The 17,273-nt window shown below is 39.5% G+C and overlaps 1 protein-coding gene across 25 annotated transcripts; it reads left to right on the forward strand.

Annotated features, from left to right (window-relative positions):
• The first annotated feature begins 314 nt into the window (after positions 1–314).
• On the forward strand, positions 315–17,140 carry LOC110156519 (BOLA class I histocompatibility antigen, alpha chain BL3-6-like). Of its 25 annotated transcripts, none has more exons than XM_055156911.1 (15): positions 315–515; positions 5,469–5,741; positions 5,855–6,142; positions 7,217–7,510; positions 9,730–9,867; positions 10,059–10,157; positions 10,486–10,557; positions 10,877–10,951; positions 11,217–11,297; positions 11,562–11,633; positions 11,894–11,974; positions 12,239–12,310; positions 12,946–13,140; positions 13,463–13,537; positions 15,109–17,140. In XM_055156911.1, exons 1-15 carry the CDS (start codon positions 461–463, stop codon positions 15,165–15,167), a joined length of 1,929 nt encoding a protein of 642 aa, XP_055012886.1. In that variant the 5' UTR covers positions 315–460; the 3' UTR covers positions 15,168–17,140. The 25 variants fall into 25 exon arrangements, 20 of the variants coding, with proteins under 20 accessions (XP_055012886.1, XP_055012887.1, XP_055012889.1 ...); XM_055156912.1 differs by having other exon boundaries at positions 12,994–13,140; XR_008632678.1 differs by lacking the exon at positions 13,463–13,537 and adding an exon at positions 12,571–12,644 and having other exon boundaries at positions 316–515; positions 13,042–13,140.
• Positions 17,141–17,273: the final 133 nt, after the last annotated feature.

Genomic DNA, 17,273 nt, shown 5'->3' on the forward strand with positions numbered 1-17,273 from the left:
CATTTTGGTTTTGTAAAAGTTGCTCACAGAGGGAAACAGTTGGAGACCCCTGCTCTTGTCCTTTTCCCCTCTTCACCTTCACTTGTCTCTCTGCTTCTCTCTATCTGTCTCTTTTATCTAAAGCTAAATTAAAAAGGGTCTAGGAGCTTTTAGATATATATATATATATATATATATATTATTTGTATCGACAGAGAAACTTGCTGGACGGGTTTACAATGTTACAACACAGAAATAATTTGATAAATTTAAAGAATGAGGACACAGATCTGCGCCACGCCTCGATCAGACACCCCTGCGCCCTTTGCACAGGTACGGGAGCGCGCATCACCATTTCCTCAAAAGAAACGGAGAGAGCGACGTCTAAGCGAGTCACAGCCGAGCCAAACCGCTCCAAACCCGGGAAAACACGGGACAAACTCGGTCTGGAGGAATCCCCGGACACCGAGCCCCGTTCGCCATGAGGGCCCTGCTTTTGTGTCTCCTTTGGGGGACGTTTGTGTGCGTTTTCTCCGGTAAGTTCACCGTTTTGTCCAAGTTTACGCACGGGACACGTCAAAACGATATCGAAAGTTTAAGTTGCTGTTATGACGCACTTGTTTTTTTATACATTTATCGTCGAAATGTGTGTCTTTAACGTGTCTAATGTGGTGTAGAAGTGTTAATATGATTTCAGTTCTTGATAAAACTATGAACATAAACTTTGGTGGAGTTGAGAGGCTGTATTTTGGACAGAATTCCACGCGCTATTTACTTCTTTGTTCAAAAGTGAAAATCAATTCTCAAAGGCACACAAGTCTTTAAACGAGTTATTATTGTGCTAAAATGACATGTTTTATGTTACTGTTAACCTGCTGGCAGATCATTTTACACTGACTTTATAATCACAATATTTCGGACCTAAACCAGTGAGAAGAGTTTGAAAAATCAATCTATCCAATAACCTGTTTATTTGGCCAATAGATTCAAAATGATTAGTTTTAACCAAATAACTAAAATAAACTTTAAGTAGCCTTTGGTACTTGTATTTTAACGGGAAGTTTTTGGTCAACCAAAGACTTCCCAACCAGGAAGTAGCAAACTGAAAAACAGGCCTCAGTTATTATTCAAGTTTTTTTTTCTTTATGTATATATTTATTTCATTTTTGTCATTTAGGTTGTGTTTATTGTACTGAAAAATATATATTAACATGTTTTTACCGTGAGTGGACTCGCGTCTCCACAAACCTGACTCTTATTTGGCCTGAAGAAAGTTCCTAAGTATGTTTTTTTTACTTTTTATTTACCATGGAATTACGCAGGTGATGTGCCGCCTCCAGAAAGTTACACACTGGAGCTTTAAATCAGGCAGAATTATACAAGATCAGATGCCCTCCCATTATCCTGGCTGTATCCCTGTGTGTCAGATGCCCTCCCATCCTCCTGTGTCCCTGTAGTGTTAGACAGATGTGGGAGCAGGTCACATGTCTCTGGCTCAGGGGTCTCCATCCTTTTTCCTCCGGTTGAGCTCCTTTACCAAACGAAAACACCAGAGATTTTAGCGCTCACAAGAAATGGAGTAAATATAAGAGCCAGATAGAAACAGTTTGGCCTATAAAACATACACCATTATCCATTTATTAGTGCAGAAAGTAAAAAAAAATATACGTTTACAATTTTACGATTTACAATTCTGTTCATCAAATTTTATTCAGAACAAAACTTATAATTCAGAAATTCTTTGGCTAGTTACTTGGAAGAGGTGGAGAGCTACTGGTGACTCCCGAGCTACAGGCTGGAAACCCCTGATCTAACTCATCTGCAGATGTTGTGGTGCGTCAGATGCCCTCCCAAATGTTGAAGAGAGACAGTAGTTGAACTGAGGAGTGACTTACACAACACGGTTCTGTAATAAATCTGATCTAATAATTCCAATCTGGAACGGTGGACTTTGTGTCTTGCTGATTGTAACCACCATAAACAGGTTAAAGATTACATTTGAAGACATCATCATCAGACAAGATTTTTGATTTTGACTTCAACTTATACTTATTTAAACACACATTTTTATCCTGTGCCAAATACTATAGAGCAGCAGCAGTTGTACTTCTAAATACAATATTACTTATTAGTAGTAGTAGTTTCTTTTCTTCAGTCAGTGAACATAATCATGCATCATATAACAATGATTTAACAAAAAACATATTATGCAGTTAATGCAGATCAATAAGGTTATTCTGTAGACCCAAGAGGTTTAGGCTGAAGTTTAACACTTGTTTTGCCAAACCCTATTAATTATATTATATTATAAATTATAGAACAGGATTCAAGACGGTAGAACTATTTACAGAAAAAAAAAATATATATATATATATATATTTTTAAATCCTGTTTTATGAGAGCAGGAAAGGAAATGTTCTAAATCTTTTAGTATACACATACACAATACAGAACACAATCCACTATACGTCAGTGTTCACACACACACACACACACACACACACACACACACACACACACACACACACACACACACACACACACACACACACACACTGACCCTGTACATGTTAACATTTATAGCTATTAGTTTATAATATACACTTAAATATATATTTGGGGGTTACAGTTAATCTGTAGGTTTGATGGGCTAAAATATGATTTATTGTATTTCTCTATAATTTTAGTCTTATATATTTTACTTTGTTATTGTTTGTTTGTTACTTTCTGGCAGTTGAATTCGTGTGGACAAGCATCCAATCAAATGACAGTAAAGTTCATTATTGTGTCTCCTGGTGGCAGAGTGGTTAGCCCTCCTGTCCCACAGTGAGCAGGTTGTGTGTGCGCTAGTTTAAGCCCAAAGTTTATTTTTGAATCTGTTTTGTGACTAGAGAAAGTTCAGAATGACAGAAAAATGTCATCTTAATTCTAACTGTCCAAAGTGTTCAAATTGTGTGTATGAAACAAAAAGCTAAATTGTTTTTGAAGTCTGCGTCTGCTTTAACCAGGAAAGTACCAGTGCGTGAACTGCTCAAACCGGTCGGACAACATATGTCAGATGGTTTTCAACTGACTCCATTTTGTTCATATCACAAACAGATGACATTTTAAGAGTCTTCACTTCCTTCAGTTTTTATAGAGTCAAGATCATAAACTATGGACGCTGCGTTCCAAAGACAAAGTGAACATGGTGGTGCTTCTCGGTCTGTCGACTGACTCTAGTTGGCTTATGTTGAAAAAGGTCGCCCTCTCTCTGTACAGTCCCTGACAAAAGTCTTGTCACTTATCCATTTTGTAGAAACAAAATCTTATAACCTGACTTTAAATTAATCGATTGGTTTTAGAAATGTCTCATATGAAAGCTAAAACCCTCCCAAATTATGCTCAATATACTAAAATAAATTTGCTTCACTGAAGAAAGATTGATCATTTAATGAACACAGAAAGGTCAGATTTTGGCAAGACAAAAGTTTTTTCGCCTACAGAAAATTGAACAAGTAATTTACTTTAAATACAAAAATATGTTGCATAATGTCAGTGAATTAAGTAGTGGTGCTGTGAGATCCATATTTAATATCTTGTATGACGTCCATGAGCTTGAAGGACGCATCCATGCGGTTCCACAATGATTCATACAATTTGTTGATGAAGTCATCAGGAATAACAAAGAAAGCGTCTTACATGCCTCCCAGAGTTCATCAAGATTCTTTGGTTTTGCCTTCCATGCTTCCTCTTTCATTCTACCCCAGACATGCTCAATGATGTTCATGTCTGGTGACTGGGCTGGTCAGTCCTGGAGCACCTTGATCTTCTTCACCTTGAGAAACTTTGATGTAGAGATAGAAGTATGCGATGGAGCACCATCCTGCTGCAAAATTTGACCCCTTTTATGGTTGGGAATGTAAGAGGAGCTAATACTTCTTGATATTTTAGGCTATTGATATTTGCCTTCCACCCTGCAAATGTCTCACACCCCCCCATACTGGATGTAATCCCAGACCAGGATTTTTCCGCCACCAAACTTAACTGTTTTCTGGGTCAATCTTGGATCCATGTGGCTCCAGTAGGTCTCCTGCAATATTTGCGGTGGCTGTGATGTAATTCAACCGAGGATTCATCTGAGAAATCCACCTTCTGCCACTTTTCCAGTGTCCATCCTTTTAGCAGGCTGTGGGCCTTGGCAAATGCCACACGGTTTTTTAATCGCCTTTTGTTTAGTGCTGGTTTCTGTGCACTGATTCGACCATGGAGGCCATTTTGAGACAGAATTCTACAAACTGTTGTGGTTGACACAGGGACTTGAGGTGACCAGGCCTGGTGGAGTCTGCTGCAGTGGAAAAGGGGCTGGCCTTGGATTTTTGAATCAACAAACGGTCCTCCCGAGCAGTTGTCTTGCGGGGTCTGCCGGACCTGGGCTTGTCAAAAACATCTCCAGTCATTTCAGATCTTTTTCTTATTCTTTGTACTTGACGCTGAGACACATTGAAGGTGTCACCACCTCAGCAGTGGATCCGGTCTTCAGCCTCTTGATAATTAAAGCTTTGGTCTCAGTGTGGATCTTAGGCGTGTTGTCAGAGGTCAAGTTGCAGTTGATGTGAAGGTCTGGTGTGCTGGGCTTCTTTTTATACACAAACACTAACTGATTGATCAGTAACTGATCACAGGTGAGGCTGTAATCTAGGATTGGGTGCATCATATGACAAGGTGACAAGACTTGTGTCTTGCCAAAATCTGACCTTTCTGTGTTCATTGAAGCTAATTTATTTTAGTATATTGAGCATAATTTGGGAGGGTTTTAGCTTTCATATGAGACATTTCTAAAACCAATCGATTAATTTAAAGTCAGGTTATAAGATTTTGTTTCTACAAAATGGATAAGCGACAAGACTTTTGTCAGGGACTGTACCTGCTGCAATGAGCCTCGTTATTTTGGTCTTAAAATGTTCATATTAACCCGCTCTAAATGAACATGGTGTTTTTATTTAGCTATTTATCTTATTCCTAATATGAAGAAATCCTGCAAGAAATGATAATGTTGAATATTTCTTTATGACACAGACATAAAGCAAGATAATCCCAGTGAATTTGTTGAAAAAAAAAAGCCTGATCTGCAAATAGGTGAATTAATCAATAATTGACCATAAAAGTGATTAATTCTACTCTCTACACCTCAGATCTCACCAGAGTACAGGAAAATGGCTAAAATCTCCCCACTATTGCAAAGAAATTATACTCACGAGAAATATTGAACCTCAAAATATATTGTTTCAGTTAATATATATCAAAAGTCAGTACTGTAATTATTGTGAGAAGCCTTTTTATGCAGGATTAAACTGTGTGAATGTGCCACGTGGACAAGTCTTTGGTGAAGATCAGAGTTTCTGTTTACTTCACATCTACTACGATAAAAAGAAGTATTTATGACATAAAATGAACAATATCTTTTTCCAGATTAGTTCACAGGAGTTTCTTTTTCTGTGTCTCTACAGAACGCCACTCTCTCACCTACATCTACACCGCCCTGTCCAAAAAGGTGTCAAACCCAGGCATCCACGAGTTCACAGCCATGGGTCTCCTGGACACAAAGATGATCGATTACTTTGACTCAGACCTGCAGGAGAAGGTCCCCAAACAGACATGGATGAAGGAGAAGCTGGGGCAGGACTACTGGGACAAAGGAACCCAATCCAGAAAGAGCAAGCAGCAGTGGTTCAAAGTCAACCTGGACATCCTGAAGGAACGGATGAACCAGACCGACGAAGGTGAGTCCTGGTCCAGTCCTGGTCCAGTCCTGGTCCAGTCCTGGTCCAGTCCTGGTCCAGTCCTGGTCCAGTCCTGGTCCAGTCCTTGTTCAGTCTTGTTTCTGTCTCCTCAGATGTCCATGTTCTTCAGTGGATGCATGGCTGTGAGGCAGACCTGATTGATGGGAAGCTGCAGTTTCAGCGTGGGATTGATCAGTACAGTTACAATGGCAACAGCTTCTTGTACTTTGACGATGTGCATGGCATGTGGGTGGCAGCGGCGCATGAGGCGGAGCCAACCAAGAGGAAGTGGGATGAGGTGGTGGTGCTGAAGGAGTACACCAAAGGATACCTGGAGAAGGAATGTCTGGACTGGCTCAGCAAGTTCATGGACTATGGCAAAGCACAGCTCATTCATGCAAGTAAGTACAAGTACTACTACTACTACTACTACTACTACTACTACTATTACTGCTACTCCTTCCTGCTCTCATCATAAAACATCATGGGATCACATAAACTGACCCACAGGTTGGTGGTGCGATTCCTGCTCCCACAGATGAAAGCTGTTGTTGTGTCCTTGGGCAAGACACTTAACCCCCCTCACCTGTAGTATCTGCATACACTGCTGTGTGAGATCCTTGATGTAAAAGTGCTTTGAGTGCCTTAAAGGTGGAAAAGCGCCACATAAAAATGTGACCATTTACTATGTATCATTTACTGCTACTAGTACTAGTACTACTACTACTACTACTACTAGTACTACTACTACTACTACTACTATTAGCACTGCTACTACTACTCTGATACCACTCAGAATTAGTTGGGCAAACAGCTGCTTAAACATACTAATAACTATCACTACCGTTGTGATCAGATCTCCTCTGGTTAGAGTCTTTGCGTTTGAGGGCAGAGGCATAAACCAACGACTGATGTTGTGATTTTGGGCTTTACGAAAAGGTATTCAAGTCAAATCATCAAATAAAAATAAAATATCAGATTTTCTCAAATCTGGCATTTGACACCTGAGACACGAACGCTCCAAAATGCTTGTCTCATGTGTAAAGTCCATGTAAGACACACTTTAGCCTCTTGCCCAGTAGTGAGCTGTAACTTTAGGCTTTATTTGGAATCAAAGCACTCCAGAACCTCCAGATGTGACAAGTGTGATCTCTCTGTAGAACCTCCAGATGTGACATGTGTGACCTCTCTGTAGAACCTCCAGATGTGACATGTGTGACCTCTCTGTAGAACCTCCAGATGTGACATGTGTGACCTCTCTGTAGAACCTCCAGATGTGACATGTGTGACCTCTCTGTAGAACCTCCAGATGTGACATGTGTGATCTCTCTGTAGAACCTCCAGATGTGACATGTGTGATCTCTCTGTAGAACCTCCAGATGTGACATGTGTGATCTCTCTGTAGAACCTCCAGATGTGACATGTGTGATCTCTCTGTAGAACCTCCAGATGTGACATGTGTGATCTCTCTGTAGAACCTCCAGATGTGTACGTATTTGCCAGTCCTGGGCGTCAAAAGTCCAGTGTGCGTTTGAACTGCTTGGCGACAGGCTTCTACCCCCCCGACATCGTCCTCAGGCTGATCCGGATCAATGGGATGCAGAAGATACTCGCGGAAGAGGACGGAGTCACTTCGACGGGGATACGGCCCAATCAGGACGACACGTACCAACTCCGAAAATCTATTGAAATCCTGAGGACCGATGAGGCACAGTACTCCTGCCAAGTCATGCACGCAGCCACTGGTGTGAACATCAAGAAGGAGTGGGGTAAGTGAACAGAAAGGGGTTGGATACTCCAAAAACTGATCATAACCAGGATACTGGAGCACATGTAAACACACTGTGTTTTTATTATTAGTGAGGATTTAATCTGTTTATACCATGGTCCCACCAACTAAAAACAATTTACTTTTCACTTTTAATTATTTTAACTGTTCATAGTAGAGCCCAACCGATATGTCGGCTGATATGGGCCGATATTTCACGTGGGCATGTTATACCTCGTTATAAAGCTTAGACTCTGTACATTATGTTAATTTAATCCAATTTATAAGCAGATAAATGTCCTAATATGTGGCTCCGCATCAGTATTTATCTGTGGTGTAATTGTCTGTGTCTGTGTCCATACTGTCCCTGAACACACCACCAGAGTCACGTCACTTCACTCGGGTGTTTGTTTACACCCGCGGCGGTGCACAACACTGAGATTTTTTTTTTTTTTTACGGACAATCGGTTTGAGTGTGGATTAAAAGGACTTTTATTAGTGCAGACTTGTGATGTGAGGAGGAGCCTGTGTGAGCGGTGAGTGTTGGAAATATGTCAACTTTGAAGCTAGTTTTGGCTATTTGTTATTAGCGATTAGCTGCTGTAGCTCCTGCACATAAATAGGCTGTTTTCTATTGGTCTATTGTAAAGTGAATATATTGGCTGTATATTTGCTACTGGACCAGCATTGATATGTAAATAAACTGTGAATAGACGTGTGAATGATCCACATTTATGCATATAATGAATTACCGCGGTGCGCACGTTTTTACGGCTAAAGGCTAATAGCGATAGTTTACTAGCTAGGAGTTATGGGTCGGTCGCGATCGAAGCGGCCCTTAGAGCCGGCTCTTTGAAGCGAACAACAGGAGCATGTTTCTTATTGGGAGCCGTGTTTTTTCTCTTTTTCTCACTTTTTCTCTTCAAGTCGCTTGTAGACCCGTAGTTTGACAGCAGCAGCGGCTGAAAACGAAACTTTCAGAAATCTGCGTGTGCATAGGATAAAAAAAAAAAAGTGCATATTTGGCTGCAGTTCAGCATAAAATGAATAAACCAGGACTAATCTTGGGCTCGAGTGAGGGAGAGACCGAGTCCTGACACTCAGTCCTGGTTCAGTTCTGGTTTAGTCCTGTTTCACACATGGTTTAAATCAGTTTTAGTCCTGGTTTAGTCCTTTTTCAGTCCTGGTTCAGTTTTGGTTTAGTCCTGTTTGCAACAAAACAATCTCAAGAGTCGCTTGGGAGCCGAAAGAGCCAGCTGCTTTAGTGAGCCGAGCCAAAAGAGCCGGTTCTCCAAAAAAAAAAAAAGGAATACCCATCACTAGTAGCTAGAATGTGATGCAAAAATGTCATTAGGCCAATTTACTGTCTGTAAATATGACATAAGAGTCAGAATAACAATAAATGTTGCCTAAATAAACCCAGTTTAGAATCCACTAGAGCCAAACCTATGTTTTTTAAACAATTCAAGATTTACAGTGAATTTTTACATCACTAAATATATCGGCGATTATATCGGCTATCGGCAGCTCCAACTACCATTATATCGGTTTCATATCGGCCACAACAAAGTCCATATCGGCCGGGCTCTAGTTCATAGATGTTCAAGGTGTTAGATAATATAATTTTAGTTGAAGTTAATCCCTCCTAATGTCTCTGTCTCTCATTTGTTGATTTGTTTACACATTGCTATGGTGATGCACAGAGTGTAGTGATGTAGAACAGTGTTTAACTGTTGCCAGAACTACTTATGTGCTTACACAAAAATAATGCATGACAGTTAGCCTTAAGACTCATTTATGCTCTGTGTTCTAGACACATGCAGATACACATACACATGGAGGCTTCTGTTTGTCCTCAGTATAAATGTAGTGACAGTTTCTACACTTGGAATACTTTATGTTTTTGTTTATGTATGAAAGTGGAGCAGAAATGAGCCTCTAGAATTCTCACGGCCCATGGTATCACATTATACACCGTCCATCTCTATCTATCTCAATTTTTAGAATATCATGAAGAAGTTCAATATTTTTTGTCACATATTTCAGAAAGTCAAACCCATGTATTATATTATATAGACACGTGACACAGAGTGAAGCTTTCAAGTTTCACTGTGTCATGAATCTACTTTTTTATGATATTCTAATAATTGTATAAATTGTATTTACTGATAATCTGTATTTATCACCACAAACGCGCTCTGACCTGCCTGTGTCTTGCAGACCGTAACTTCCCACCCCACCCTGATGATGAGGAGGGAGGCTTCCCAACTGGACCAGTGATCGGAGGGATCATTGGACTTTTGGTTCTGATCGTGGGTGGGATTGTGGGTGGTGTGAAGTACAAGAAACACCTGGACAGTGAGTCAAACCTAAATTTACTTCTGATTTATTTCAATCTATTTCACTGAACTGAGCTAAACTGTTTTGTTTTTGTGTCTGCTCCTCTGACTCTTCTCTTGTCTGCTCTTTTGGCTCTACTAATGTCTGCTCCTGTCTGATAAATGGGAGGGCATCTGACTCGGGGGAATAACCCATGATTCTTTCTGCAGGAACTCGCTCTGAAAACCGATCCTCAAACCCCATGATTGTTTCTGCAGGACTTCCCTCTCAGCTGGAAAACGAGACACTTCTGAACTCAACTGCTATTGGTAAATTCACTGAACAAATTGATCATATCAACACATGCAAGTGTGTGTTGTGAGCTGGAGAAGTGAACTATGAATTAAATCTGGATTTATTTCATATAAGTTGCAGTTTCCTACTTTTCTGCATAATCTTAGTTTTTGCACAAACTCCCGTGCAGGTGTAGTCTTGTGGGTGCAGTTTGGGTCAGATACATTCATTAAATATCTTAAAGAGTGTTATGATATGGTTATTTTGGAGATTTCTACCATTTTGTGACATTGTTCTCTCAGCACTTACCTTTTTTACTCAACTTATCCAACCATTTGACCTTGTGATTTTCTCCTGCATAAGGTTTGGACGGCAGGTCTGAGGACGTAAGGAAAGACTCAGACTCAGACAAGGACTCCAACGACTCTGCCAGAGGTGAGTCATTTCAAATTTCATTCCATTTCATTTCATATAAATACAGTTTCCTACTTTTCTGCGTAATCTTAGTTTTTGCACAAACTCCCGTGCAGGTGTAGTCTTGTGGGTGCAGTTTGGGTCAGATACATTCATTAAATATCTTAAAGAGTGTTATGATATGGTTATTTTGGAGATTTCTACCATTTTGTGACGCTGTTCTCTCATCAGAAACATGCCTTAAGAGGTTTTAGTTGTCAAGCTTTTTTTATTGTTTTTAACACTCACCCCTTTTTACTCGACTTATCCAACCATTTGATCTTGTGATTTTCTCCTACAGGAGGTTCGGCCGGCAGTTCTGAGGACTTAAACAAAGACTCAGACTCAAACAGAAGCGGCAGCGACTCTGCCAGAGGTGAGTCATTTCAGATTTCATTCCATTTCATATAAGTTGCAGTTTCCTACTTTTCTGCGTAATCTTAGTTTTTGCACAAACTCCCGTGCAGGTGTAGTCTTGTGGGTGCAGTTTGGGTCAGATACATTCATTAAATATCTTAAAGAGTGTTATGATATGGTTATTTTGGAGATTTCTACCATTTTGTGACATTGTTCTCTCATCAGCACTTACCTTTTTTTACTCAACTTATCCAACCATTTGACCTTGTGATTTTCTCTTGCAGGAGGTTCGGACGGCAGTTCTGAGGACGTAAAGAAAGACTCAGCCTCAAACAGAAGCGGCAGCGGCAGCGACTCTGCCAGAGGTGAGTCATTTCAAATTTCATTCCATTTCATATAAGTTGCAGTTTCCTACTTTTCTGCGTAATCTTAGTTTTTGCACAAACTCCCGTGCAGGTGTAGTCTTGTGGGTGCAGTTTGGGTCAGATACATTCATTAAATATCTTAAAGAGTGTTATGATATGGTTATTTTGGAGATTTCTACCATTTTGTGACATTGTTCTCTCAGCACTTACCTTTTTTACTCAACTTATCCAACCATTTGACCTTGTGATTTTCTCCTGCATAAGGTTTGGACGGCAGTTCTGAGGACGTAAAGAAAGATTCAGACTCAGACAACGACTCCAACGACTCTGCCAGAGGTGAGTCATTTCAAATTTAATTCCATTTCATATAAATACAGTTTCCTACTTTTCTGCGTAATCTTAGTTTTTGCACAAACTCCCGTGCAGGTGTAGTCTTGTGGGTGCAGTTTGGGTCCGATACATTCATTAAATATCTTAAAGAGTGTTATGATATGGTTATTTTGGAGATTTCTACCATTTTGTGACATTGTTCTCTCAGCACTTACCTTTTTTACTCAATTTATCCAACCATTTGACCTTGTGATTTTCTCCTGCAGGAGGTTCGGACGGCAGTTCTGAGGACGTAAAGAAAGACTCAGCCTCAAACAGAAGCGGCAGCGGCAGCGACTCTGCCAGAGGTGAGTCATTTCAAATTTCATTCCATTTCATATAAGTTGCAGTTTCCTACTTTTCTGCGTAATCTTAGTTTTTGCACAAACTCCCGTGCAGGTGTAGTCTTGTGGGTGCAGTTTGGGTCAGATACATTCATTAAATATCTTAAAGAGTGTTATGATATGGTTATTTTGGAGATTTCTACCATTTTGTGACATTGTTCTCTCAGCACTTACCTTTTTTACTCAATTTATCCAACCATTTGACCTTGTGATTTTCTCCTGCATAAGGTTTGGACGGCAGTTCTGAGGACGTAAAGAAAGATTCAGACTCAGACAACGACTCCAACGACTCTGCCAGAGGTGAGTCATTTCAAATTTAATTCCATTTCATATAAATACAGTTTCCTACTTTTCTGCATAATCTTAGTTTTTGCACAAACTCCCGTGCAGGTGTAGTCTTGTGGGTGCAGTTTGGGTCAGATACATTCATTAAATATCTTAAAGAGTGTTATGATATGGTTATTTTGGAGATTTCTACCATTTTGTGACATTGTTCTCTCAGCACTTACCTTTTTTACTCAATTTATCCAACCATTTGACCTTGTGATTTTCTCCTGCAGGAGGTTCGGACGGCAGTTCTGAGGACGTAAAGAAAGACTCAGCCTCAACAGAAGCGACAGCGACTCTGCCAGAGGTGAGTCATTTCAAATTTCATTCCATTTCATATAAATACAGTTTCCTACTTTTCTGCATAATCTTAGTTTTTGCACAAACTCCCGTGCAGGCGTAGTCTTGTGGGTGCAGTTTGGGTCAGATACATTCATTAAATATCTTAAAGAGTGTTATGATATGGTTATTTTGGAGATTGGAGAAAAAAAAGGCAAAAAAAAAAAAAACACTGCAAAAAAAAATAAAAAAAGGTTTTAATGTCTGCTCCTGTCTGATAAATGGGAGGGCATCTGACTCGGGGGAATAACCCATGATTCTTTCTGCAGGAACTCGCTCTGAAAACCGATCCTCAAACCCCATGATTCTTTCTGCAGGAACTCGCTCTGAAAACCGATCCTCAAACCCCATGATTCTTTCTGCAGGAACTCGCTCTGAAAACCGATCCTCAAACCGCATGATTGTTTCTGCAGGACTTCCCTCTCAGCTGGAAAAAGAGACACTTCTGAACTCAACTGCTATTGGTAAATTCACTGAACAAATTGATCATATCAACACATGCAAGTGTGTGTTGTGAGCTGGAGAAGTGAACTATGAATTAAATCTGGATTTATTTCATATAAGTTGCAGTTTCCTACTTTTCTGCATAATCTTAGTTTTTGCACAAACTCCCGTGCAGGTGTAGTCTTGTGGGTGCAGTTTGGGTCAGATACATTCATTAAATATCTTAAAGAGTGTTATGATATGGTTATTTTGGAGATTTCTACCATTTTTTGACATTGGTCCCTCACTTACCTTTTTTACTCGACTTATACAACCATTTGACCTTGTGATTTTCTCCTGCAGGAGGTTCGGCCAGCAGTTCTACGGACGTAAACAATGACTCAGCCTCAAACAGAAGCGGCAGCGACTCTGCCAGAGGTGAGACACTCATTACACAAATCACACAAAACATGTTTAATACAGTTGATACTTTGCAATGGCATCATGCTGTACTATAGCAGAATGTTTGACTGTTACCATGGTGACACAATGCACACATTAGCACTGTGTCACCATTGCAAAAAAAAAAGGTTTTAAGATCTGCAGGTCTGAAAACTCAAGAAAAAAAGCAAAATGATTTAAACTTTTTTTTTGATGGATGTCACAGCAGTATGAATGAGTTTGTAGCAGCAGTTTACAGCCAATAAGAGGCCGTCCACATGACAACGTTTTTTGGTCAAAACAGAGTAATTTGTATTAGTTTTGGCCTTTCGTCCACATGGAGCCGGCGTTTTGGGTGGCTGAAAACAGAGTTTTTTGAGAACGGGTTCCAGAGTGGAGAAATGTGAGAACACCGGCATCACATTGTCGTGTGGACAAGCAAACCACAGCCTTTGGAAAACGATGATGTCGCCAGGGTCCTCCGATGCAACGAAGGCTGCAGCCCTTACACTCGCCTCCACACACCGCAAGAGCTTTGCCAAAATGGGACAGGTGTAGCCTACAGAGCCGCTCCCATCACCCAGCAACCAAGCACACTGCTAGCGCCAATACTAACAACACACACCACAGAATACACACAGATCAATAACAAAGACTACGGTTACACTGAAATGAATCCGCACATCACCCTATCAGGAACGATCTGTGTCCAGACACGTCGTTTCTGTGTCCGCAAGCCTTCCCTATCCACACAGCTTTGTGCATATTTGTTTACGGTTTACAGAAATGAAACTTAAAACCACATGGCTTATGGCTAAATTACCTTAAAGTTTAAAAAATGGTGATGAGATCTGCATTATTAAATATTATTATGATTGTTAACAGCACCACATAGAGGTGTGTCTGATGTATTACATCGTTTTCAACCTGCAAAGAAAAAAATCCAGGAGCGTTGTTGTGTGGACGTAGCCTAAATGTCACTTTACTGTATCGAGATGGAAACTTTCATTCCCTCGTTTCCGGCCAACTCAGCTTTGAACATAACTTTATTTGTAGGAGGATTTCAGTTTTGCTCGCCTCTCTGTATCAGATAAATTAAAGCTGTGGGATCTTTACAAAAGCCACAGTCCTCATGGTGTATTTAGCCACAGAAACAAAAGGAAAAAAAAAAAAAAAAAAAACAAAAACAAACACTGCATATAGAGGAAGAGAGTGCGTGCATATTCACATCGCTATGTCTGTTTGCTTGAAGCTGATCAGCTGATGAACCCTCACATGGCTCAGTATTGTGTGTTTGGGGTGAATGACGTGTGGTGTATATGAACAAGACTGACCCAAAAGTGAAGGAAACAGAACTAAATGTAGTGTGCACTGGGGTCGGTCCAGAGTGCACTAACACGTCTACAGAGTCTGCAGCTTTAAGTTGACAATATGAAATGATTAGAACATTTGTGTTTCTTGCAGTACTCTTTCAGATATGTTTATTATATTTAGTTTGTTTCAATGTCGATGAACCAATTAGCCTTGACTTCTTTAGAATAACGCTAAAATTTGCTCTCTGCTTGCAGGTTCCAATGGCTCCAGTTCTGAGGATGTGACTGTGACTATGCCTCTGATGAACAATTAAATTAAAAATCAACTTGGATTTGGAATTACAAGTATCTTTTATAAGACTTAAGAGACCAATAAAAATACAGCTCCAAAAAAAATGAATTTAAGATTATTTTAGCTTTGACTTATTGACACTTTGCAGTCACATCATGCTGGGGCGTACATGTATTTCTATGGTGTGATGTTCAGCAGTTACCATAGAGACACAATGCACACATCAGCAAACACTGCCTGATAAGTTTTAAGATTGTCTAAAAAAATACAGATATATATATATATATATAAAGATTAGATTCAAATCTAACAGAGCTTCAGACAGAGCAGTGCCTACAGTTAGCATCACACCCCCAGAGATTGTTCATGACGTCAGCTGCAAAGTATCAACTCTAACCAGTCTAACCATTTTTTCATATTTGACAGACAATCGATTTGTACAGCTTTTGATGTTCATTTTTTTTCTCATTTAATCATGATGTGTTTTACTGGGTTCTTTTTTCACTGTAGCTTTTTTTCTGGCTGTGAATATTTATGTCTTATTTGTTTTGATTGATTAATTGACATTAATATTTGTGTACAGCACAAACCAGGAGGTATCGACCTGTATGTCGTCTCTGTTGTGAGACTTGATTACCACTCACGACTTGACTTGGACTTGCAGTGACTCCAAAACTAATTTAAAGTGCATATGGCAAGTTTTCAGGTTTGTCTAAGTCTGATTGGTTTGGTGGATAGTACCTGAGCTAAGTGTGGGTCATAGTTTTACATCTGTTAATGGGCAGTTTGTGGAAAAAAGTTGACAAAGTACAAAAATACAGGAAGTAGAAGTAAAACAGAATCCCTCTGCCTATGTCACCAACACAGAAAACTCCATCTGAAATACAGAGACAATTTACACAGAAGGAAGGCGTTTCTGACACTTTAAACCTTCATTTAACAAATTAAAGCTATTTTCATTTATTTTCATTAATTTAACCAAAACTCCATCCATCCATTTTCATCCACTTATCTGGGGCCGGGTTGCAGGGGAAGTTGACCTTAAGCAGGTGGACACTTCCTTCACCCCAGACACTTCCTCCAGCTCCTCTGGGGGGACCCATAACTAACCATAACAATTAAGTGTAATTTAGATGAGTTTTGGGCATTATTTACATTATGGTTGCTAAGTAACAGCTATAGAATTACCTCTATGTATGTCACATCTGCTGCTGTGTCCAACCAGAAAATAACATTATAAATTTCACAGATTTCTTAAAAATAGAATAACTAGGTAAGATTTGTGGCAAACTCTTCGATCCACTTCTGGGGACTATGGCTGCAGTTGCAGATCTCAATACAGTGCACTTTTGGTTTGATACGATATATTTCAAATTGATTCGATACGGTTTAATAAAAAATAAAGGCTAAACCATGGCTGTGATACTAAAAGTCTTTGTTAAAAAGTCTTTGTGTAAAGTTCATATGAAACACAAACATTTTAATCCTCAAAACAGTGAAAATGTCAAATGTGTTGCATAAAGGAGTTTACTTTCTCCAAACAAGCAACAAAACTGTAGCTGTAACAAAATAATTTTGTAAAATACAAAAAAAAAAAAACTCTTGGTGATATATCGATACAGTATCGATATTGTGGGCTGCTGTATTATCACATTAAATGGTACGATATATTGATATTTTTGCACACCCACACTGTGGACTGTGTTTTAGTGAAATGACTCATATGCACTTATGTGTCAACGACTTGAGACTGGGACACATTTATTCTGTACTCTTGACTTTTAGCTCACTGTATTTCCCATGAAGGTTTGGGGTTCAAATCAAATCAAAGACATTTATGCCTCATCACGTACACTGGTGTGTGTGTGTGGGAATACTGTTCTAATGGGAAAACTGTACTGTTTTATTATGTGATTTTGATTGTTTTTGATTGTAAAATGACATTCTAAAATAAAATCATTTTTGTTAATTTTTATGAAAAAAACAAAAACAAAACACGTTTGACTTTTTGTGCTCTGTGCAAAATACACTCCCTAAATACTTATTTATTAATTAAATGAAAGGAAAGGAAGTTAATATGAACAGGAATATGAAGTTATATGAGGTTAAAGACTATTTTTCTAGCTGC

The sequence above is a fragment of the Boleophthalmus pectinirostris genome, unplaced genomic scaffold, assembly GCF_026225935.1.
Source record: "Boleophthalmus pectinirostris isolate CB_2022bp ecotype Guang Dong unplaced genomic scaffold, ASM2622593v1 HiC_scaffold_21, whole genome shotgun sequence".
NCBI lineage: Eukaryota > Metazoa > Chordata > Actinopteri > Gobiiformes > Gobiidae > Boleophthalmus > Boleophthalmus pectinirostris.